The sequence below is a fragment of the Macaca mulatta genome, chromosome 3 (assembly GCF_049350105.2).
Source record: "Macaca mulatta isolate MMU2019108-1 chromosome 3, T2T-MMU8v2.0, whole genome shotgun sequence".
NCBI classification, from domain to species: Eukaryota; Metazoa; Chordata; class Mammalia; order Primates; family Cercopithecidae; genus Macaca; species Macaca mulatta.
In genome coordinates this window covers 190851968-190876880 of record NC_133408.1, presented here as the reverse complement: position 1 = coordinate 190876880, position 24913 = coordinate 190851968, and the positions used below count along the sequence as shown (strand labels likewise).

The window sequence follows — 24913 nt, the reverse complement described above, 5'->3', positions numbered from 1 at the left end:
CCACAGCTCTAGCGCTGAGCGCCTCGCCCACATAGATGGGATGGTATGCGCTGGCAAGAGAGGTTGGGGAGTGGGGCTGGGGGGAGGCGGGGCAGAGGGACCAGGTCCTTGAGCTCTGGGAAGCTCAGCTCAGGTGTTAGGACCGCAACCCAGGATGGGTACGACATCTCAGGAGGCCTGATCTCAGGGTCCTGCATGTCCTGGACCCTGCTTCACTTGAAGGGACATGGGAAGCCATTGAGCAATTTTAGGTAGGATCAGATTATAGGTGTTAAGTGAGTATTCACATTAGAGCACCTAGGAGCCCCCCTATTTGTAATGTCTTATTTTTGTTGTTGTTGTTGTTGTTGTTTGTTTTTGTTTGTTTGTTTTTTGAGACAGGATCTTTCTCTGTTGCCCAGACTGGAGGGCAGTGGTGTAATCTTGGCTCACTGAAGCCTCAACCTCCTGGGCTCAAGCATTCCACCTCAGCCTCCCTAGTAGCTAAGACCACAGGCATGTGCCACCATGCCCGGCTAATTTTTTAATTTTTTTGTAGAGACAGGGTCTTGCGTTGTCACCCAGGCTAATCTCAAACTCCTGGGCTCAAGCAATCTTTCCTCCTTGGCCTCCTAAAGTGCTGGGATTACAGGCATGAACCACCTTGCCTGGCACTGTAATGTCTTATTTCTTAAACTGGAAGGTAGACTCGCTGCCTAAAATGACTCATAACATATATATAGGGAGAAGAGCCGCTGGCAGTGGGTGGAGAACAGTCTGGAGGCACCCAGAGCAGACAGACTGGGATGCTGAGAGGCTCCCGCAGCAGTTCCACTGGTGCTGATGGTGGCTGGAACTGGGGATGGGCATGGAGAGGGAAGTAGGGAAGGGGACAGAACCTGGGGGTCTTACACAGTGGTATCACATACAGCCTCAGTTTGGAGGGGAGTCCTGAGTCCTGTCTCTCAAACGCTACCCAGGATGGCCTCTCCCAAGCCTCAGGACCACTCTGCTCCCAAGAGCATTAGGATGACGCTGGAGGCAGGGGGCCACTGGGAAAGTGCCTCCCCACAACCTGTCACACACACCTAGAGCTCCAGAGTGAAGGGCTGGAAGGGCCTCATTACCCACTCACATGACTTTGTATTGAATTAGGGCAGGTTTGGGAGTAGCCACAAACTGGGAAATAGTCTAAAATGAACCCACACAACAGGGAATAGACAACAGGTTAATACACCCACAGCAAAGGAACAGACAGCGATTCACACACACACACACACACACACACACACACACACACACAGAGCAAAAGAATAGATAGCAAGTTAAAACACACACACAGCCAGACGTGGTGCCTCATACCTGTAATGCCAGCACTTTAGGAGGCCAAGGCAGGAGGATCCCTTGAGGCCAGGAACTCGGGACCAGCATGGGCAACATAGTGAGACCTTGTCTCCACAAAAAATTTTAAAAACCTAACCGGCTGTGGGCATGTGCCCTTAGTCCCAGCTACAAGGGAGGCTGAGGCAGGAGGATGCCTTAGCCCAGTTGTTTGGGGCTGCATTGAGCTATGATCGTGGCACTGCACTCTGGCCTGGGTGAGAGTGAAACTCTGTTTCTAAAACAAACGCATGCACACACACACGCACACACACATGAGATCAACAAGGAAAGACTCAGAAAAAAAAAATGAGCAAAGCATATGAACAAGCAATTTACAAAAGATCCAATTCAAATGAATGTTGTACATTTGAACTGATGTTGAGCAACTGACCTTGGATCTACCAAGGGTGGATCTCATCTGTATCTCAGTGGGGTCACTGGAGGACCTCTGTGGCATCTAGTGGCTTGAAGGTGAACTCATGCTTCAACCCAGCAATTTCACCCAGAGGCATGGACCTCAAAGAAGGCAGTATTGGTCCCAGGGTGCGGTTGGAATTTTGTAGGGTGTTTCTATTTGTCAGAATGCTGGAGGACGGGTGGGCAGGCCCCACGTTGCTGGATATCCCATAACATCCAAGGAGACACTGTCCCACAATTTCCCCTAGAAATGCCTAGTATTTTTTGCATGGTTTTAATATATACTGAAGATTTCCTAGTATGCTATTTACTAGATCTATAGATGGAAGATTTTACTTAGTTTTTGTTTTTTTTTTTTTGAGACAGAGTCTCGCCTGTTGCCCGGGCTAGAGTGCAGTGGCCGAATCTCAGCTCACTGCAAGCTCCGCCTCCGGGTTTACGCCATTCTCCTGCCTCAGCCTCCCGAGTAGCTGGGACTACAGGCGCCAGCCTTTACTTAGTTTTCTGAGAAATTCTACTGAGCTTTGTTCATTCACCATTTCAGAAACTCTTGTCACTTAAAAAAAAAAAGAAAACAAATTGCAGAAGGCTACATATAATGTAGCCACACTAAAATGTTTCTATTATTTACAGGTACACACGAAGAAGGTAAAAAGATGAAAACACACAAAGACATAATCAACACAAAAATCAGGACAGTATCTTATCCTTATGGGGAAGGAAGGCTTCAACTCTATGTATAATGATTTCTTATTTTAAGGAAAAATATTGATCTGACATAAACATGGCAAAATGCTAAGATTTGACAAACTTTGTATGGTGGTGTTATTGTTCCTTATATTATTTCGTATTCTTCTCTGTGCTCTAAATTACCCAAAAACGGGAGAGACAAGAGGCAGAGAAGGGAGGCAGGCAAACAGGTGATTTATTATTAAAACTGTTAGTCTCCATGCTGTAAAACTCTCCAATGCTGAGCAGCTACTGAGTTCTAAGGCTACATGTTATTGAGATTTTATTTTTTTAAGCCATGACAGCATTCTTAGCTCTGTGTCTTCTGTACTATCACCATATTTATTCTCAGTCCATTCCCCTAGAATTTTGTCCCCAACTAGCAGCTGTATAGTTACTCAAGATCTCACCTATCTCAAGGTACATTTTAACAGTGCTCTACCAAAGATGACTCAAAAAAATGACTCTAAGAAATGACTCTGATGTTGAGGTTTGCATATTTTGCAGCTATTTTGGGCAGAGGTTCTATCTGGGCACAAATAGGTAATATGAATCTTAGCAGACTCCTCCTCTGGTAACTGAATTATAATACAATCCCAGGTGAGAACTGAGATATTGCATTAGAAATAGGGAATGGATGTGAAATTTGCAAAAATCTTATTCATCTACCCATTTTTAACAATTTGAGTGGGGCTTTTAGCTAGGCATTTTTTCATCTATGTTTATCAGAAAACACCCCAAATAACTGCTTCCGTTTTGGATTCTGTTCTCATCACCTTTTTGGGTTGTCCGTGTGCTCTGGCTCTGCTGTGATGAGGGCAAACACAAATTAAAAATATGAAGTTTAGCTGGGCGCGATGGCTCACGCCTGTAATCCCAGCACTTTGGGTGGCCGAGGCGGGCGGATCACGAGGTCAGGAGATGGAGACCATCCTGGCTAACACGGTGAAACCCTGTCTCTACTAAAAAAATACAAAAAATTAGCCAGGCGTGGTGGCGGGTGCCTGTAGTCCCAGCTACTCGGGAGGCTGAGGCAAGAGAATGGCGTTAACCTGGGAGGTGGAGCTTGCAGTGAACCAAGATTGTGCCACTGCACTCCAGCCTGGGCGACAGAGCCAGATTCCGTCTCAAAAAAAAAAAAAGTTTGGAAGTTTGGCTGGGCACGGTGGCTCACACCTGTAATCCCAGCACTTTGGGAGGCCAAGGCAGGCAGATCACTTGAGGTCAGGTGTTCAAGACCAGCCTGGCCAATGTGGTGAAGCCCTGTTTCTACTAAAAATACAAAAATTGGCCAGGTGTGGTGGCTCACGCCTGTAATCCTAGCACTTTGGGAGGCCAAGGCAGACGGATTGCCTGAGCTCAGGAGTTCAAGACCAGCTTGAGCAACACAGTGAAATCCCATCTCTACTAAAATAAAAAAAATTAGCTGGGCATGGCAGCGTGTGCCTGTAGTCCCAGCTACTCGGGAGGCTGAGGTAGGAGAATTGCTTGAACCCGGGAGGTGGAGGTTACAGTGAGTTGAGATCATACCACTTCACTCCAGCCTGGGCAACAGAACAAGACTCTACCTCCAAAAAAAAAAAAAAAAAAATTAGCTGGGCATGGTGGCACATACCTGTAGCCCCAGCTACTGGGGAGGCTGAGGCAGGAGAATTGCTTGAACCTGGGAGGCAGAGATTGCAGCGAGCCAAAATTGCATCACTGCACTCCTGCCTGGAGGACAGAGCAAGACTCCATCTCAAAAAAAAAAAAAAAAAAAAAAAAAAAAAAAAAAAAAAGCTCTTAAAACAATGAGACACCACTACACACCTATTTGAATGGCTAAAATCCAAAATTTGATACCACCAAATGCTGACGAGGATGTGGAGCAACAGGAACTCTCATTCATTGCTGGTGGGAATGAAAAATGAAACAGTCACTTTGAAAGACTGTTTGACGGTTTCTTTTTATTTGATTTGATTTTGAATTTTTTAGAGACAGGGTCTTGCTATGTTGTCCAAGCTGGTCTTGAACTCCTGACCTCAAGTGATCCTCCTGCCTTCGCCTCCTGAGTAGCTGGGATTATAGGTACAAGCCTCTGCACCTGGCTGTTATTTATTTTCAGTTTGTTGCAAAACAAAACATACCCTTAACATATGATCCAGCAATCCCACTCTTTAGTGTATAGTGAAAGGAGCACACAAAAATCTACACATGGATGTTTATAGAAGCTTTCCTCATAATTGCCAAAACTTGCAAGCAACCAAAATGTCCTTCCATTGATGAATAGATAACTAAACTGTGGTACTTCCAGACAATGGAACATGATTCAGCAGTAAAAAGAAATGAGTGACTAGGCCAGAAAAAGATATGAGGGAATTTTAAATGCATATTACTAAGTGAAAGAAACGAATCTGAAAAAGCTACTTACTGTCTTAGTCCGTTTTATGCTGCTATAACAGAATACCACAGACTGGGTAATTTACAATGAACACAAATGTATTGGCTCACAGTTCTGGAAGTTGAGAAGTCTAACATCATGGTGCTGGCATTTTTCAAGGGTCTTCTTGCTGCATCACCCCATGGGAGAAGGGCAAAGAGAGGGTGAGAGGGAGAGCAAAAGATAGATCTTGTAGCCCTTTATAGTCAGCATTAATCCATTAATGAGGGTGAGGCCCTCATGACCTAAACACTTCCCATGAGACCCCATCTTTTAACATTGTTGCATTGGGGATTAAGTTTCCAACACATGTGTTTTGGGGGACCCATTCAAACTGTAGTAGCCACATACTATAAGATTCCAAATACATGACATCCTGGAAAAGGCAAAACTGTGAAGATAGTAAAAAGATCAGTGGTTGCCAGGAGTTAAGGGGGAGAGAGGAATAAACAGATGGAGCACAGGGGCCTTTTTTTTTTTTTTTTTTTTTTTGAGACGGAGTTTAACTCTGTTGTCCAGGCTGGAGTGCAGTGGTGTAATCTTGGCTCAATAAAGCCTCCACCTTCCAGGTTCAAGCAATTCTCACAGACTCAGCCTCCCGAGTAGCTAGGATTACAGGCGCCTGCCATCACGCCTGGCTAGTTTTGTACTTTTAGTAGAGACAGGGTTTTGCCACGTTGACCAGACTGGTCTCAAACTCCTGACCTTAGGTGATCCACCTGCCTTGGCCTCCCAAAGTGCTGGGGTTACAGGTGTGAGCCACCGCGCCCAGCCCGCCCAGGAGACTTTTAAGGCGGTGAGAATACTCTATGTGGTGCTCTAATGGTGGAACCATGACATTACACTGTAGGGGCAGCAAAGTTCTACCTCCATTCTCTTAGGGTCCTGGCTGGGCCTGAGAAATAAATTGAAATAAGACAGATTAACAGGAGAAAAGCATACAAACTTATTTAATACAAGTTTTATGTGGCATGGGATCCCTTTTAAGGAGATGAAGACCTAAAGAAAAAGTTAAGAGTCAAACACTTATATACTGAATGGGACAAAGAGTAGTAAGCTGTGAGAAATCAACCACATTATGTGGGGAGACTTTACAAATGTGTTATTCTAACAAAGCCTATGCGGCATTCTCTCAACTTCTCATCCTGTGTCCCGGTGTATAACATAGGTTCATCAGTTGTGACAATCGTACCACTCTAATGGAGGCGTTGATAGTGGAGGAGGCTCTGTGCGTCTGTGTGTGTGTGTGTCTGTGTGTGTGTGTATGGAGGGGCAGGGGGTATATGGGAAATCCCTGTACCTTTTGCTGAATACAGCTTGAACCTAATGCTGCTCTAAAAAATAAAATCTTTTTTAAGGCTTACTTTTCCCTGTTGAAAATAAGGGACGAGGCTTCCCTTTCCTCCCTTTTCTTGCAGAATTTCCTTCTCTGTCATTTTCAAATGTGTGTAAATCTTTTTTTTTTTTTTTTTTTTTTGAGATGGAGTCTCACTCTGTCGCCCAGGCTGGAGTGCAGTGGCGCGATCTCGGCTCACTGCAAGCTCCGCCTCCGGGTTCACGCCATTCTCCTGCCTCAGCCTCCCGAGTAGCTGGGACTACAGGTGCCCGCCACCACGCCCGGCTAACTTTTTTGTATTTTTTTTTTTAGTAGAGACGGGGTTTCACCGTGTTAGCCAGGATGGTCTCGATCTCCTGACCTCGTGATCCACCCGTCTCGGCCTCCCAAAGTGCTGGGATTACAGGCTTGAGCCACCGCGCCCGGCCTGTGTGTAAATCTTTTTAATGGCTACACAAGCCAGTTGCCAGTCTAATATCTCAGTCGTGCTTCCTCTGGGAGCCAGGACCACCTCTTTGAGTCTTGACATCAAGCAGTAAATGCCGCCACCCTCCCCGTTTCCTGAGAAGCCTGACTTCAGCTGTCACCTGCCTCCAAATCGCAAAACCCACCTCCAGTCATAGCGATAGAGAAAATCAGCAATTTTGTCCTGAAAACATGAATGCAATGGGTTGCGTCTGCTTGGCTGCAGAAGAGTGAGATCTCTCTCCATCTTTGCGATCTCTCAGGGGGAGAGATCGTGATGCAGCTCACATTCCAGTTTAAAGTTTATTCAGTAATAAAATTGTTTTCTTTTTCTACTACCTTCGTGGAGAAGTTTTCTGGGTTGGCAGGAGATTTTGTTTTTAATTTTATGTCCCCACCAGGGCCCACGTCCAGAGACAAACATTGGAATGTGTGGCTTGGCAAGTAAGGTCGCCAGTGGAGGCAGCCTGCTGGGCGGCGTCCCTGGGGAAGACTGTCCCCGGGTTCAAGGGTGACATGCAGGTTCTGGTTCATGCCCTGTCTACTTTTGAAAACCTCCCAAAGCAGAGGCACGGTCACCCCTCTGCCCCAAGAATCACATAACCTCCTCTTCCTGGGCCTCAGTGTCTCATTTGTGAAATGGTCATAAAAATACACTCTACTGTTTGAGGGAAGAGCAGCCCAAACTGTTCCCCAAAGCTCCTCCCTTCTCTCCGGCAGAACCCGCTGTGGAGCACCTACCTACCCCCCGCTCCTTTGATCTCACAGCCCTGTCCCCCACACCCCCAGCCATCTGAGTCATGGGTCCTGTGTGCCCAGCTCATCTCCCCAGCCGTCTGGGGCTACACATCCTGTGGGCTCCGTTCGCTCTGCTCACGCCACAATCTCTGAGCCTCTGCTTTCTGCCAAGTGCTTCGTCCAGGGCTCTGGGGAACTCTCCCTCCGCGGTGGGACTCCTTTGTGCAGTAAACTGATCCTGGGCGTCCAGGGTGCTATGGTTGGTGCAGCAGAGAGGCAAGGGGCAGAGCACTGTGCCCCCAGCTCAGGGCAGCGCGGGTCACCTGGGCACCCTAGGCAGGATCTTCAAGGAGAGAGGGACCCAGGGAGGGAGAGTGCCAAGGAGGGAGGCAGGCAGGAAGAGAGCGGGAGGAGAGGCAGGCCTGACCTGGCCTGGCATTTTGGGAAAAGGGGGAGGGCGTGCATCAGGGGCTGGGTGAGTAGGAGCAGGAGGTCTAAGGTGGGGACCTGGGAGCTCAGACCAGAGCAGCCGGGGGAGGGGCGGTCAAGCGCTGTCTGTCTGTCCGGGAAGCTTGGGTTGCATCCTCCCGGAGACAAGTTGGCACCAAGGTGAGACTGCGTGCAGCCAGGTGAGAAAGGGGAGTGGACTGGGAAGCTCGGAACAGGTCTTGGGAGGGAGGGAGATGGGCCTGAGGGCTGAGGGGCAGCGCCAGGGAAGAAAGGGCTGGAGAAACACCCCCACTCCTCCCTTCACCACTCCAAGGCAGGACAGGGGCAGCCGCGGGCTGGGCGGGAGGGCTCAGGGAGGAAGGAGGCCCGGGAGCTAAACGTGGAGAGCACACGGAGACCCCGGGCAGGGCGGGCTGCATTCGCGGTGGCACAGGGTGGCCGCGGCGGGTCTCAGCAGCCTCGTGGCCCCTCGGGCTTAGCACGCCCGACAGCACTAACGCGCCGGGGCCGGCCCAGCAAATCTTTTGTCCGGGGTGGCGCTGAGCCAGCAGGGAGCTGCCCGGTATAAACCGGGACCCGCGGATGGGGCGGGGCGCACCATGGCGCAGCGCTCGGGAAAGGTGAGTGAGTCCCTTAACCCCAAGGAAACCGGGCAGGGCCCCACCTTCGCCCCCTGTGCGAGGGGATTCAGGAGGGTGCACACTGTTGCTGGATGACAAACCCAAGGGAAGCTGGTTTAATTTCTTAATAAAACGGGGTCGGCCTGGGGCCTCTCTAGTGTGGGTGGATAGGAAGGTCTCCATCTCCACTCCTGCCTTCCGGGGTTCCAACCCCTGGCCTCGCAGTCAGGAGCAGGGAGGGTGGTCAGACGCCCTGGGGCTTCCTCGGGGTGGGGGAGGCTTGGCTTGTCCCACAGCCCTCGGCCCCACTGCTGCAGCTTCTTTGCCCAAGGCTGGTCTGTGTGGCTTGTCCTTCCTCAGGGTCTCTTCAGGGACACTCAGGGCTGGTTTTCTGAAAAATGTTGAGATTTGAGGGAGCCCCGAATCCCTTTGGTGCCCAGGTCTCCCCGAAAGCCTCAGGGGCCCTCTACCAGCCCTGCCTGGTGCAGGAAGGATGGGAGACGTGGCTCTCCCTCCCTCTCTCCAGTGCCCCTAGCCTAGCCACTGCCATGAAGCCTCTGGTCTCCAGGGCCACATTCCAGAGTGTCTGGGGGTGACTGTGTTGCTGTATCAGTCCGCATGGGCCAGGTGATGCTTCAGTAACAAAGGCCCCAGTAACTCTGGGGTGCAGAACACCAGGGTGTCCGCCTCCTTTCTGGTGAAAGCATGTGGCCACGCCTGACTCCAAGGGGCCTGGAAAGGCATTTCTCACGTTCTTTTGAGCGAACTGGAGACACTGGTGAGGCGCAAACGGCCATAGTGATGGGGGGCATCACCGCGCTCTGACAGGCCTGTTGTAGGGCCGCAGTTCTTGAAACCCAAAGCGTTAGGGAATGGTTGGGGTTTTAGGTTCCACAGTAGGAAAGACGTTGGGGGTTGTTATTGCTTCCCTTTGTTTTGTTTTGGGACAAGGACAACCTGTGGGTGCCACGTAGCTACAGGACACGATGTCTGAACTCCCACCAGGGTGATGGAGCTCCAGATCTCATACGTGCCTGCTACCCGAAGGAGTGGCCTACAAAACACAGAGGGACAGGGTGGCACTTATAAGCCCTCTTTTGAGAACATTAATCCCGAGCCAGGCCCTGACGCGGCTTCGGCCAATTCAGCCTCTCCAGTGAAGGAGGCCCAATCCCAGGAACCTTTGTGCAAAATATATGTTGGGTTACCACGAGAGGGTTGTGGGTGCAGTTTCTTCTTTTGAAAACACCTCCTTTAATGTTATTATCGGCTTTATGTTTTAAGAATTAAAAAATGAGTTTAAAAATGCAGTGGAAGTTGACAAGAGCCCATTTTGAAATGGGCACCTAGACAAAGGGGAAGCCCCTGTCCCCAGACCGCTGTTGAAACTTGTCTGCTCCACTGTGACCTCCTAAGGGTAGGAAGGAACAGGAGCTGTGTATGGCATCAGTCTGCCAACTATTCCTGCTTTTGCCCAATTGGCAAATAATGTTACTGTGTGCAGCAGGAGTGGGCTTTGGCGGGCCTGGGAGTAGGGGTTCCGTCGAGGGTGCTGGGACCCAGACGCCAGCCTCCAACACTGAAGGAGAGAAGCCCCTGACCCTCAGCTCTGTAACCTGCCCTTTCTAGATCACTCTCTATGAGGGCAAGCACTTCACGGGGAGGAAGCTGGAGGTCTTTGGGGACTGTGACAACTTCCAGGACCGGGGCTTTATGAATCGAGTGAACTCCATCCGCGTGGAGAGCGGAGCCTGGGTCTGCTTCGATCACCCTGACTTCCGGGGCCAGCAGTTCATCTTGGAGCACGGCGACTACCCGGACTTCTTCCGCTGGAACAGCCACAGTGACCACATGGGCTCCTGTCGGCCTGTAGGAATGGTGAGTGGGCCTGTCCACCGAGGGTTGAGTCTTCCTGCCGGAGGGACCGAGGGTCAGCCCTGGCAGACAGTGGCAAGGAATTGGGGAGCGTGGGCCTCCCAGCTTTAAAGTCTGTAAGACTGAGGGAGCTATACCCAGAGCCACCTGCTGGCATGAGGTGAGTAGGTGGGGGGCCGAGTTGCTGGGAACCGAGCGGGAGTGGCCCTGAGTTTTCATACAGGTATCAGGAAACCACTTTAAGTTTTGGATCCAAAAATCTAGCTGCATTGTCCATTTAAAATGCTGTTGAAATCGTCCAAATTTAGATTTCCAGCCAGATAAGGGACACTCAGCCAATGGGAGGCTGATTTGGGCCTAGAGTGGCCACTGGTGCAGGTGGTCTTGTAGCACATTCTGGAGCCTTCCATGCTGCGGTCTTGGAGTGGCTGATGGAGGAAGCTGAAGAATCACCCGCCAGTCAGGGGAAAATTGGGGGGCAGGTCCCTTGGAATTACACAGGTAGCTGCCACCCAAGAGGTGTATGCAGGGAGGGCAGACGAGGGGCATGGCTCCCCCGTGGCGAAGGACTGTTTCTGTCCAGCTGCTCCTAGGGTGGGATTTAAGCAAGGCCGTTCCCCCAGGTCATGAGTACTCGCTGACCTGCTGTGAGCTCTGGGAGCTTCAGGTGGGAAGGGGAGGATTCCTGAGCCTGGGGGTATGCATGTCTCATCACAGAGAGTCTGGGCTTATGTCTGCCGAGGACCCTCCCCTGATGCCTGGGCCGGGCGGTTCTGGTGAACGTCTGAGGAACCCCAGGGAGGGGGCCTCTGTGTGGGGCCCCCTCTCTTTTCTGTATCAGTTGCAAAATCAGCTGGGCTTTGGCATCTCAAATTGTAAGAATGCTTTCTTAGTATTTCTTCCAGGCTGTGGTACAATTGGCAAAAAAGAAATTTAAATGGTTGGCCCTGGACCCTGCATAATGCTATTTATATGAAAAATATCCTTGGTATCTTGAGAACTGCTGTTCTCCTAAGAGCTATCCTGGGGCCAGCTGTGACGCAGACCAGGCCCTGCCGGCTTCTGAGCCAGGCAGGGGCTGGCCCTCCTCTGTCTTTTGGAAATGCGGGAATCATATAGGGAGACGTGCTGAGCCTAGGGGACGATGATGTCAAGGCCAGCAGGAGTTTCAGCACACGAGATCTGGTATTTGTTTTAGATTTTTGGCTTTATGTTTTACTAAAAGGTTCTATTACAGTTTTAAAACGTTATCATTTGAAGGCTTGCCTGTGGGCTGCGGCCCTGGAGTGAAGTCAGAAACGGGAGTGTGTTGGTGTGACCGGGGCAGAAGTTCCCCAGGCTGAGCACCCAGAGGGAGCCCCGAGACCCCAGCCCTGGTCTGAGCCTGAGCGCTGGCCTCTGGTCAGTTTGGCTGTCTTTGGACCTCAGATTTTCTAGTTGTAGAAAGAGGTGCTTAGACCAGCTCAGTGGCTTGAAACAGTTTTAGAGTAATAGAACCCTTTCTTCCAACCACATCTCATGTGGAAGAACAAACAGAAGTGCGGGGTTGAAGTATGTGGGATGGGGGTGCCCAGTGCCCTGGGTGCCTCCTAATTCCTTCCTGCCCGGGGCTTCAGTTTCTGGGAGAGGGGAATTCACAGCAGGCTCCTTCTTTCCTTCTTTTTCGCTTGGTCTTGGAGCACGGGGAACATTTCCGCCTGGAAATCTTCGAGGGTTGCAACTTCACGGGCCAGTGCCTGGAGTTCCTGGAGGACTGCCCCTTCCTGCAGAGTGGGGGCTGGGCCAAGAACTGCATCAACGCCATCAAGGTGTACGGGGACGGAGCGTGAGTACAGGCCAGCCACGTGGCCGCACCCCGAGGCCCAGCTAGGCCCTTCAGCACCAGGCGTGCGAGGCTGCCCGCCATGCAGGGCTGGTGGGTGGGGTGGGAATGAGACCTGCAGCAGGGGGCAGCGTGTCCCTGGCCCCACAGGCCCTCTCTTTTCCTCAGCTGCCTCACCTGCCCCAGTCAAGCAGCAGGGAGCTTCCCCTATGGCCCAGAAGGGCCTCAGAGAGGGACCCTGGGCCCCAGAGGCATCCTGAGACCTTCCCTATAGGGCATCGGTCCAGGAACAGAGGTAGGAGAGGACCTTGAAAGCTGCACAGTTCTCTGCGATTGATCTGATGCAGGAGACCGCCTTTGGTTTTCTTGAGCCGGGGGACACCTGCTTACCAAAGGATCCCCCAGGGCCTTATGGGCTGGAAAGCCACAGCGGGCTCACCTGCTCGGAGAAGGGTGGACCAGCCCACCCTGCCCAGCGCCTACCCAGCAAAGCTGACCCCTGAACCGGGCCTCTCTGCAAACCCCCAGCACCCTGGCCTCTGGGGGAAGACGGACTTCAGGGTGGCTCACTTCTGGACAGAGAGTAGCCAGGGGGATTGTGCCCAGGCCCAGACGGGTTTGTCTGCCCCACACTTGGGTTTCCTCCTGGTCAACCAAGGGCAGCCTTCGTGCCCCCTCCTGCCCTCCCACATACTCCCCTTTTGCAACTACCCTCTGAGCACCTTCAAGTTGGCCATCTATTTTCATTGTCCAGCCCACACCTCTGCGTCAGGTAGATATTATTGCCCCCGTTCTACAAAGGGCAAGCTGAGACTCAGAAGGCTGACGGCCCAGCCGTCCCATGGGAGTGGCACAGCTGAGACTACAGCCAAGCCTGTGTCTGTCCCTGTTCCACAGCTGGCCGCTTTCCCAGGCCTCAGTTCCCTCCCCTCAGGCCAAGAGCCCCTCACACAGGTTCCAGCTGGCTGTGCATGGTTCTGGCTCCTATCAAAGCAATTGAAGAACAATTTGCCTTCTATACTCCAGAGGTTCAAGGCCAGGGAGCTCTGGAGAGGATGCAGGGGGCAGAGGGACTGCAGGGAGACAGAGACTGAGCCAAGGCAGAGCTGGACACAGGTGGCACCCCATGTCCGTGGGCTCCAACTGCACAGTGAAACTATCCCCCCACAATTGTGTCTATGCTGAATATGTACATTATTCCCTGAAAGATACCGTACAGCTATTTACATAGCATTTACGTTGGATTCGGTATCATAAGTAATCTGGAGATGATTTCAAGTCCAGTAAGTCCTCACTTAACATTGGGGATAGGTTCTTGGAGACTGTGACTTTAAATGAAATGATGTATGGCAGGTCCTCGAATATGTTGTCTTGTTCAATGTGGGTTCATTATAAGATTGATGAGGGGAGAAATGGCTTTGTTATATATCGCGTGCTGAAAGCCACGGTTCCCAAATACCTACTGATGGGGTTAAGCGAGGACTTACTATATATGGGAGGATACGCATGGGTTATATGCAAATACAATGCCATTTTATATCTGGAACTTGAGCATCCTTGGATTTTGACATCCAAGGGAAGTCCTGGAACCAGTTCCCAGGGATAGGAGGGACTGTGTACATCCCACCTTTCCCTGGTGGCCTGATAGTGGCGGAAATCTGCTGTTTCTGTCACTCTAGCTAGCTCCAGGATTCCATTTTACAAAATTGCATTTTGCTCTAAATTGGTGGCACCTGGAGCCCAGGGGTGGCATTCCAAAACAAGAATTTGCCCTGGAAAACTTGCTGGCTAAATTGTGTCTTGTAAGGCTCAAGTCACACCTTTGCATGGAGGATGTCCTGAGGCCAGAGACACAATCCCCCCGCCCACCCCAGCACTCAGGCACTCAGGGGCTTGTTGAGAAGGAAGGTGGAGAAGGTGGAGATGAACATTTCTCTGACTGAGGAGCACACAGTCCATCTCCTTCAATCCCCACCGTCCCTGCAAGGAGCCAGCCGTCAGTCCCCCAGGTGGGGGCCCAGGTGCTCAGCCTTTGCCGCCTAAGACTCTAACTCTTACACAAATGTAAGCCCTTGTCAAGGAGGTAACGCCCCCGGGTCCCCTGGATCCGGAGGGGACACTGCTAGGAGGCCTTTCCTGGGGTCTGGAGAGTGGGCGAGGCAGGGCCCCTTCACCACCTCCCACTGCCAAGACCCCTTCCCTCTGGGTCCCACATCAGCCCAGGCATGACCCGTCCCCTCAGATCCATGTCCTGGTGGGCTTTCGGAGGAAAATGTGCTGGCATTCTGCCCCCAACCACCCCCACCTGGGGAAGGGCACGGTGCTCATGTGGGCAGGACAGGCCCCTGCCCCTTCCCCTTTCTGCCTCCTCCCAGTAGCCACAGCCAGGACAGGGGACAGGAGGATGGGCAGTTCCCTGCCCCCTCCTTTTGGGGGTGTCCATGTGAGCACCCTCATGTGGCCCAGGACATGGCTTAGGGTATTTCTTGCCCACCACAGGGTAGGAAAGGACCAGCTGACTCCCTGAGGTGCCTCTGAGGTCCCAGCTATGGCATAGGTGTGGGGTCAGAAAGCTCTAGGTGTGAAGGAGCATGGACGTGGGGGGCCATGAGGGTGGGGTCCAGGCTGGACCAGGCCTGCCCTGAGTCCCCCAGCAGGTGCTCCAGGCTGGCTCACACCCTCTGCCTCTCTCTGTTCCTTCCTGGCGCCAACCCTCGAGGCAGCAGACTGTGCCAGGCACCAAGTGTGACAAGCCTCGCTCGTCTCAGAGATGGTGAGGGAAGGACAGGGTCGGGCCAGCCCCTGCTCCGAGCTGTCCTGAGGCGTCTTCCTTGTATCACATGCCCCTTCCCAGGCAGAGGCCACTCCCCTGGACCTCCAGTCCCTTCCTCCTGGTCCCCCATTCCCTCCCCACCACACCTTCCTGCTTTTCTGGGCCGGGCCCACAGCTTCCTGGGTGACGGAGGGCTGTGTTCTCTCCTGCCCCCACCAGCCCCAAGTCCTCCAGGCTCCGTAAAGACTTGTCCTGACTGTTTCTGCTCTCTGGATTGTTGGTGGCTGCCCCGGAGGTGTGCAGAAGGGGAGGAGGAGAGGAAGGGGCCCCACTTGGGACTCCCTGACCCTCCTCTGTGCCCTGCAGGCTCCTCTGTGCAACTGTACCCCCACAGCCCATTTCCTCTGCAGGGGAGGCCCCATGAGGGCAGGAGGGGGCAGGAACCATGTCATGTGACCATGGCACCTCTGGTACCTGACACGGTGTTGGGCACACATGTGGGAACCCACTGGCATTCACTGAATGAATGGTGCCCTCTGTGCCAGGCCCCCCATCAGGTGCTGGGGGCACTGTCTGTGCAAGGTGGTCCTTATCAGGGAACAGGAGTGCGTGGGTGTGCAGTGATGGCGGGAGTGCATCCTTGCCAAGGACGGTTGAAATGCAGTGGCGCGATCTCGGCTCACTGCAACCTCCGCCTCCCTGGTTCAAGCAATTCTCTTGCCTCAGTCTCCTGAGTAGCTGGGATTACAGGCATGCACCACCACGCCCAGCTAATTTTTGTATTTTTAGTAGACACGGGGTTTCACCACATTGGCCAGGCTGCTCTCGAACTCCTGACCACAAGAAATCTGCCTGCCTCGGCCTCCCAAAGTTCTGGGATTACAGGCATGAGCCACCACACCCGGCCAGGACTGGTCAGTTTTAAAATGTGGACGTTACTAGGCCTGTCCCCACAGGTGTCACACCCCTGCACGGACCCCACACGGCACTGAGGAAGGAAATAAAAGCCAAGGTGGGCACCGTGGGTGCCTTCGTGTAGCCCAGAGTGAAGGGGCCGCTCGGCCGGGAGGGGTTGCTGGGTGGCCAGGCTGTGCAAGCTCTTCTGTCTGGAGTCCAGGGGGGCTTCCCGGCAGCCCCTGATTCCCACTCCTGGCCTCCAGGTGGGTCCTGTACGAGGAGCCCAACTACCGCGGCCGCATGTACGTGGTGGAGAGGGGCGACTTCCGCAGCTTCTCCGACTGGGAGGCCCACAGCGCGCGGGTGCAGTCGCTCCGCAGGGTGGTCAACTTCTTCTAGCCGAGCCCTCCCACCAGGATGGCCAGGCACAGCTCTGGGGACAGGGGCAGCCCCTTGCGGTCCCACCCAGACCTCGGGACCTTGGGCAATAAAAGTCCTAAAAGCCAACAGGCGGCTTCTGAGTGCTCTCTTGGCAATGGGCGTCCCAGCCCTGGGAGGAGCCAGACGATCCAGGGCGCTTTCCCAGACTCCCGGGGACCCCCTGGGCCAGAGAGGGGAGAGTAGTGGGGAGAGGTGATGAGAAGCAATGGGGGGAGGGAAGGGCCGGAACCCAGGCTGGTGCAGGGCTCCCCAGGCTCATTTGGGGCTCTGCCTCTCTGTGACTCAGCAAGGTGAGGCTGCCAGGCCACGTGGCCAAAGGCCTGACCCCGGGTCTCTGTGTCTGATCTCTGGGTTTTATCCTCATGGCTAATCTTGGCCTCGGAGTTTCTAGGGGAAGGATGTTCCCTCTGGAAGGTTGGTTTGCACCCAGGGCAGACCTCTCTCCTGCGAAAGAGAAAAAATTAGTGGTGGTGAGTGTCGGGGTAGGGGTTTAGCTTGAACAGGTGGGCTCTGTGGGAATGGAGGGGCTTTCAGGGAGAAAGGGAAATGGGGCGTGTCTGCTGCAGCTGTAGCCCCTGGAGCAGTGGGGCCGGCAGACCCAGAACCGGCGGCCTTGGCTCGGGTCTTCACCTCGTGCAGCCACAAGCGCCCGCCTGCAGAATTCCTCCAGGTCTGGGCCCTCTCCAGAACACTGGGTCCTCCTGTTGGGGTGGGCTTGAATCTCGAGGGGACACCCCACCCCTGGGGGACAGAAGGGAGGGAGAAGCCTGTCCTGGAAGGAGATACTCAGCCCAGGCAGTGGGATTCCTGAGCATAAGAGGGTCCACGTCCCCAAAAGTATCCCCCTACTGCCTCCCCACCCACGCCTACGCTTCCAACTCACGGGGGAGAGAGGAAAGGACCCTCGAGGGGGAACTCTGGTCCCTGGGGGTGGCCCAGGTAACTCCCTGCTGCCAGCAGCCCCCCAGGAGAGTCCTGAATGGAGGCTGCCTGTGAGGAAACCATAGCCCACTCCAGAAGGAGGCAACAGATGGAGTGCTCTGGGCTTCTGAGGAGAACGCAGGGGCTCTGGACCCGAGGTCCCTGAGCACGGGGCTCCTGGACATGGAGACCCCAAAGATGTTCACACGGCCTGTGCCTGGACCGAGGCCTGGCTGGATGAGGGATCGGGGGTGGGCCAGGTGCATGGGTTGGATCACCCATGTGCCCACAGCGTTCTGGTCAGGGACCTGGCTCCTGGTCCAACCTCTAATCCCCCACAGAGATCCCAGAGGCCCCCCCACCAGCTGGCTCCCAACTGGCTTCTCAGTTCCCGGGTCCTCCTCACCACACATCTTGCTCCGGTTTTCTGAGTAGGCGGAGGGGTTTGGACTGGGGATCAGCCCCTCTAGGCCGGGAGCCCTGGGTTACTATTGGAATTGAACTGAGACACGCTGACAGGCCTGGAGGGTGATGGATGCATGGCAGGGAGCTCAGGGAGGGAACACAGGTTCCCAAAGGAAAAACAAAATCTCAGGGCCCGATTCTGCCGCAGAGTGTGGTGACCTGAGTGTGGTGGGCCAGGGGATGGCTGTCCCGTTCCTGGGTGTCCTCCAACCCCTCCCCATCCCTCACTGAGAGAGCAATGGAAAAAGAGTCACGATGAGTCACCCAATTCACCCAAGACAATGCCCCACCAAGAACGTGGCAAAGACGGAGGGACCATGACCGCTGTGGGAGCCCCGTAGGCTGTCCCATGACAGCTGAGGCCAAATGAAGATATGAAACCACTAGGCAACCGTCCCCTCCGCCCAGGAAAGGGGAGGGGCTCCCTGCTGCCATGTGGTAGATGGGTCCACAAAGGCCTGCTCTGTACCCCTAATGCCCCGGCCCCTCCTCCTTTCACCTGCAAACCACAGAGCATGGAGCCCTAGCAGCTTCGGAGCCGAGGACTTCCAGGCAAGCAGCTCTCTTCAATCAGATCAAGGACGAAGAGGCCACCACAAGACCAGCAACAACCCAGCCACCTGTCCTGACTGCAAAGCTCTGAGCCTGGAACCGATCGACATGGAAATGCACCTGCACCGTTTCTGAGCCGAGAGAGTGTTTGCTTAAAATCATGCCCTCAGTTTTCATTTCTCTGCCAGTTTGTTAGGGAGGTGGAGCCTTCTGTGTGGCATATCTGCCAGCGGGAGGCCCTCGCCACCCATGGCAAGGGCCCTGTCTTTTCTGAAACAGCCGTCCAACCCTCCACAGACTCCTTGGGCCTTGGCACCCTGCTGCCCTCAGGCCTCCACAATCTTGCACCTGTTAGCCCACGGCTGATGATGGTGATGATGTTGATGGATATTTGTGGAGCACTGACTTCATGCCAGGCTCTGTAGTAGCTGGAATCTGTGTAATTTTACTTATCACGTACAATAATGCCAAGATGATGATACACTTATCACCACTGTACAGACGAGGAGAGCTAGACACAGACGGGTTAAGCAGCTTGCCCAGGGTCACACAGCAGTCAGGACTAAGACCCAGGTCTGGCTGGCTGATTGATCCTTTTTGTTCCTAAACACTCCTCTATACTGCACCACACATTTGCATATTTAGATATATTTTTGTCATGAATTTGGTGCAAACCCAAAGCCTCTCCAGGCCTCAGACCTTATTCTGTGAAATGAGTGCAATCATGTCTGTTGTGCCAACTGTATACCCTTGTAAAAGCCAAAGGCGTGACCTGTGAGCAGGTGCCATATGAGGGCTGGTTAGCGGTAGGTGACCCAGCAGGTGACGGGGTGGGGAAGCAGGCAGGGGAGTGGCGTCATAGGAGAGAGGGTAACTTGGCTCCAAACTCCAACCTGATTCCTACTCCATCACTCACTAGGATATGACATTGGAGAAGCCACTGCTGTGTGTCTCAGTGTCCTCAGACATACAGCAGTGGTAATCATTCCGTCCCCTCATAGGCAATTAATGCCTGGGGAATGAAATGAGAACCACAGGCCCCACCGGTTCAGTCTAGGTCCTTGGGAGTCACGGGAAAAACCAGGCCTAGCAGTCCTTCCCATGAGTTCCAGAGGCTTCCCCTGAACTCCTCCTCTCCTCCCCAGCACCAAGGCATAGCAGCACCTCATTAACTGGTGATTTAATGCTTCTCGAATGGGCTTTGTGCTCCTGGGTGACCTCCTCCTCACCCCAGCCCCCTGCTCCCTAATCTGTCAGCAAATCTGCTTTTTGTCTGAAAGAGGAAAAACAAGATTCCCACCAAAGTGCTTGTGGGCAGCTTGTAATTTATCTGAAGTCTGTCCAGGGGTCGATGGACCGAGGGTGAGAGGCCCTCAGAGCCACACATGCTTCACATATTTCTGCCTCCCTCTGTGGTTTGGAAAGCTGGGACTTTCACAGAGCCATCCACTCATGTCCTCAGCCCTGGGTCCCCCTGCCCTGCCGGCCCCCTGCACTGTTTATCAGGTCCAGTCTGACCACAGGAAAAACATTCCCTTTGAATCCTCCCAGCCACCCCATCCCCCGAGCCAAGAAGTTCCTCCCACCAACCAAGGGCTGGTCCAAGAAGTGTCTGTTGGCCCCTTCCTCTTCCTGGGCCTCCATCCCGTGCCCCGAGGTGGCCAGCGGGCTACCGCCTTCTTGGCTGGAGGCTTCTTGGCTTGCCTCTTCATGCCACTGGGTGCCTTCAGAGCAGGTCTGTCCTGCCTGTGTTCCCCCCAGGAAGCCACAACAGATCTTCAATCAAAGCCTGTTGGATGAGTTTGAGCCCACCCAGGGATGTCAAAAAAAAAAAAAAAAAAAAAAAAAAGACGAACAAACAAAAAGCTTGTCGAATGAAACAGATTTAAAGATTTAGCTCCAGAGTTTCAGTTTGTGAAGATGACAGAGTTCTGGAGACAGACAGATGGTGCTGACGGCTGCACAACTGTGTGTGTGCACTTAATGCCACTCAACCACACACTTCAAATGGTTAGCATGATAAACTGTATGTGTATTTTGCCATAATCAAAAAATATTAACTCCTTGTTGCTCAGGTGCTCAGGACTGTGGGAGGCAATGTGGGAATGAAGGTCCTCCCTGGATCCCAGGGAACCCTGCGGGTCTCCTGTGCGACCATGCCCCACCCCCTACCTGAAGAAGCTGTCACCTGCTTGTTGATGGAGTGGGTCCCATCAGCTTGGCAGGGCTCTTGGCTGTGGCTGCTGGGGAGGCTGAGATGCAGGAGGAGGAGGTCCTTGTCCTTCAGCAGAGCCCCCTGGAGCGTCACTGTGGTTGCCTGGGACTAACCCTGCCTTCCGGACCCCTAGACCTTAGTAGCCCGGGTCTGGGGACAGCAGGAAGGAGTGACTTGGGCAGCCTTCCCTGAGCAGGGAGCATTTGTGTAAACAGGCTCCTGGCTTCTTGCCTGTGGCCAGCCCACTTTGGAATCGTAATTTAAAAGGATCCTGTAGAGCCCAGCTGGCATGGGCTGTGCATGGAGGGGTGGCAGCCCTGGAGCCAGCCTGTGGGTCTGCAGCGCCTTGCTGGGGCTGGGGGGCAGGCTGGGCAGGTCAGTGCTGGTAACCCTAGTCCTGGTCCCTGCCTGTCCTGGGACCCCCAGGACGGCCCTCCCTGGGTAGGGGCAGGGGCAGGGGCAGAGGGTAGGGCTGTGCTGAGGGCGAGCATTCTCAACCTGAAGAGGGCTCAGCGATGTGTAGGACTGCTCTGGCTAGGGGACTGACCAGGTTATAAGGACCCTCTCCACGCACCCTGTCTGGCCCCCAACACCAGGGCGGGAGTTCTCACCAGCTGGGCTGGATCGTTCCGCAGGCTGAGATGGTCGTGCCCTGAGTTCCATTCCCATAGCGGTAGAGTGTTCAGTTCTAGATGCCAGGCACAGGGAGCGGGGCGGCGTGTCCCCCGCACAGTGTACCCAGCCTAACTCCCAGCCCCGGCATTCCTAAACTGCACAGACAGTCATGCGGGCAGTAGAAATGGGCGCTCCCACCCAGTGGGGCTGCTGGATGGAAGTCCCTTCGTGGGGCTGGTAATGGCAGAGGTGGTGTCACCTCTGCACACAGAGGGGATGCTCAAGTGCTGCTTTACCCCTGGGGGAAGGGAGCCCAAGGCCAGGGGAGGAGCCCATTGTGATAAAAACGCAGACACAAAAAGTACGGGAGGAAATCGTTGAGGCAGAGGGGACTTAGAAAAAGGTTGTAGAAAAAAGCTAGGCATCCATAATATTCTTCCTGGCACAAGTCCTGTGCTCTCTGCTAGAGAGGAACTCCTAATAGGGCCAAAGCAAGCAGGGAAACAGGATCAACTCCATCATTTGCTCAGTCCCAAAGATGAAAGGAAGTGAGTTTTCCGGAAGAAGCCCAGCAATTCCTGGGACCCAGGCCAGAGAGAAGTTTCTTCCACGGGTCTCCTGGCCCCATGCCGATCACTCACAAGCTGCACCCTCAATGTTAGCCCTCCTGCAGGGAAATTAATAGGTTTCCTAGGATTTTCTCTAATAGCATCCCATAGGATTCGGTGGATGGCACTGTGCCAAAGTCAACTTTTTGTGGGGGAGGAGATTTTAACATTTCTGGTTTACATGTGAGTGTGTTGCTACTTTTAAGTGAACCTAATTGGGTCATGAAAACGGGGTCTGGCAGCGATTGGTTATCAGTAGATACCAATACCAACAGCATTTTCTCGGGTAATTACTGGGACCTAAACTGTGTGCTAGCCCGTATTTTACATATAACAAGGTGGGTATATTATTTTCTCTCTTTTACAATAGAAGAAATAGACCTAAAAGGATGATTGTAACTTGCCCAAATGTGTGCCATAAATAGCCAAAGAGGCCAAGTGCCCCAGGCCGTCTGACCCCCGAGCCCACGCCCAACTCCCTCTGCACATCACCCCCCTGTGGCAACGGCTTCCCTATCGTTTTGACTGAGACTCACATGTAGGTCATTAGATACAAAACTAACACAGCTGTGTCACAAACAGTCCTGACTTTCACTCTTTAGTTGAGCATCAATGTTTTCTATTTTATTTTACTTTAAAAGAATGCTGGTCAGAGACCCACGAAACTGATTTCACAACCTCCTAGTAGGTCACAGTTCTCCAGTTTGAAAAATACTACACTGCCTGGTGTAAACAAATGAAGATTTAAGGAGCCACAGCCTTCGCTGTGGATTAGCTCTTCCAATCCCAGTTCCCTCCTCCCTCCCTTGCCTGCCTTCACTAAAGCATCTGGAAAAGCCAAGTGCTCTTTTCTCTGCCTTCCAGGCCATGGGACACAGCTCTGGTCACCGAGATGAAAGCTGACAGAAGGACTTCAGAAAAAGCTTTGGCTTTCTGGATAAAAAGCCCCTTTCCCCTGGCTTCCTGCCTTGAATAAAGATGTGATGCCAGGAATTCAGGCAGCCTTCTTGTAATCATGAGAGAAAAGCAAAGAGAATCAGGGAAAGGCTGGCTCCAAGCTCACTGAGCTGCTAAATCAGCATCCACAGCCACCCTTCTTGTCATGTAAGAGAAGTGAACCCCTATTTGTTTCACCACACTTAGGTTTTCTATTATTTGCAGCTGAAAACATTCCTAACTGATAACATCATAACCAAAAACCCCAAAACCTCCAGCAGGTAGTTCCTCCTGTGTTAAGCCGTGTGCTTCATTGTCTGGTGAGCAATAAAGGCGCTTGCACTTGGAAATACTAAAATAGATTTTAAAAAATCAATCTATTAAATAGTTCATCTATTTAAGGTCATAGTTTGTTTTTTCCCAATTAGAGGCACTGCCTGCCCTGTGACATATGTTCAATGGCCGCGGTATCCTGACCGTGGCTAATTTTTGTATTTTTAGTAGCGATGGGGCTTCACCACGTTGGCCAGGCTGATCTCGAACTCCTGACCTCAAGTGATCTGCCTGCCTCCGCTTCCCAAAGTGCTGGGATTACGGGTGTGAGCCGCCACGCCTGGCCTATTTGTTTCTATCATGGGGCAAACCCAAATTCTTTGGAAGAGAGTTTTGTGGGATGTGGAAATGGTAAACAAATGCACAGGAATGCCACATTCAGTGTGGGGTCTTTAGGAAGAGATACATGAAAGGTTTCCAGAAGAGAAGGCAACATGATTCACGCTGGAAACTGCAGGGCTGTGGTTGTTTAGATTAGAGAGAAGGGACCGGGTGCCTGGCTGCTGTAATAACAAGTCTCTGTTAATTTCCAAGTTCATCCTTGTCTTCATTTATGTTTGATGCTAACCTGTCAGGTGAGCAGGACAAGTCTTGTTGCTCCTGGTTAATGAAAAAGGAATCGAGACCCTGAGAGGAGGAGGGGTTTGCCTGTGTTTACATCCTAGGTCTCAATGGAGCAGTCCAGTCCTCTTCCCAGAACTCCTGCTGGCCTTTCTACCCAGAATCACTGCCTTTAGGCAATGACCCTTCCCCGACCCTGCCTTGGTTCTGGTGTGTGTGCCTCACCCTCAATGCCCCGCCACATGTGGACTGGGCCAATCAGAGGCACTCCTGGGAATTTGAATCTTACGCAGAGACACAGAGGAACCCAAGGTGGTTGGAGGCTGGTGCCAAGTCTGTTTCTGTTACCTGCACACCAAAAACCCTAACTGACAGAACTTTCTACTAGACAGAAGGTTGAAGGCCACAGGCCAACAGAAAAATGTGGGATATTTGGAATTAGTTATTGGGATCTAGATGAGTAGAGAGTAGTTAAACTGCCATTTACTTTCTGGTGTGGACGGCATTATGCGTTGACACCGTAACATATATGTTGAAGTCCTAACCCCCAGCACCTCAGAATGGGACTGTCTTGCAATGTACTTAGTTAAGTTAGGATGAGGTCTGTCTGAGTCTGCTGAAACTATCATAACAAAATACCAGAAACTGGATGGCTTAAACACAGAAATGCATTTCCTCATAGCTCTGAAGATCGGGAAGTCCAAGTTGAGGGTGCTGGCCAACTTGGTTCCCGGTGAGGGGCCCCCTTCCTAACTTGCAGTTGGCTACTTTTTCACTGTGTCCTCACATGGCAGAAAGAGCACAAGATCTCTCTCTTCTTTTTATGAGATTAGGTCTCCACCCTTATGATCTCATTTGAGTTTAATTAGCTGATAAAGCCGTATGTTCAAATACAGTCACTTTGGGGCTTGAGCTTGGATACATCAATTTTGGGGAGTTCACATCAAGATCCTACTAGAGTAGGGTGGGCCCCTGATCCATCATGACTGGTGTCCTCATAAAAAGGGGAAATTTAATTAGCCGGGCGTGGTGACAGGCGCCTGCAATCCCAGCTACTCGGGAGGCTAAGGCAGCAGAATCGCTTGAACCCGGGAGGCGGAGGTTGTAGTGAGCCGAGATCGTCATTGCCTTTCAGCCTGGGTGACAGAGCAAGACTGTCTCCAAAAAAAAAAAAAAAAAAGGGAAATTTAGACACAGACACACAGGCAGGGAGACCACCATGTGAAGTTAAAGGCAGAGACCCAGGTGATGCTCCTGTGAGCCAAGGAACCCCAGAGACGGCCAGCAAACCACCAGAAGCTGGGAGGGAGGCCTGGAACAGATTCCTCGAAGCCTCGGAGGGACCCAACCATGCTGACACCTT

At 52.7% G+C, this 24913-nt stretch overlaps 1 protein-coding gene and 1 long non-coding RNA gene across 2 annotated transcripts; one reads left to right on the top strand and one right to left on the bottom strand.

Moving 5' to 3' along the window:
- The first annotated feature begins 8221 nt into the window (after positions 1–8221).
- On the top strand, positions 8222–18373 carry CRYGN (crystallin gamma N). Its single transcript, XM_001105093.5, is given in 5 exon segments — positions 8222–8536; positions 10166–10414; positions 12091–12236; positions 18243–18311; positions 18313–18373. Coding segments are annotated over 5 exon segments (546 nt in total). The 5' UTR covers positions 8222–8515.
- On the bottom strand, positions 15781–20673 carry LOC114677069 (uncharacterized). The gene is made up of 2 exons (XR_003728400.2): positions 20455–20673; positions 15781–16788 (listed from the first exon to the last, which is right to left on the bottom strand). It is a non-coding gene; the product is annotated as an uncharacterized LOC114677069 (long non-coding RNA).
- Positions 20674–24913: the final 4240 nt, after the last annotated feature.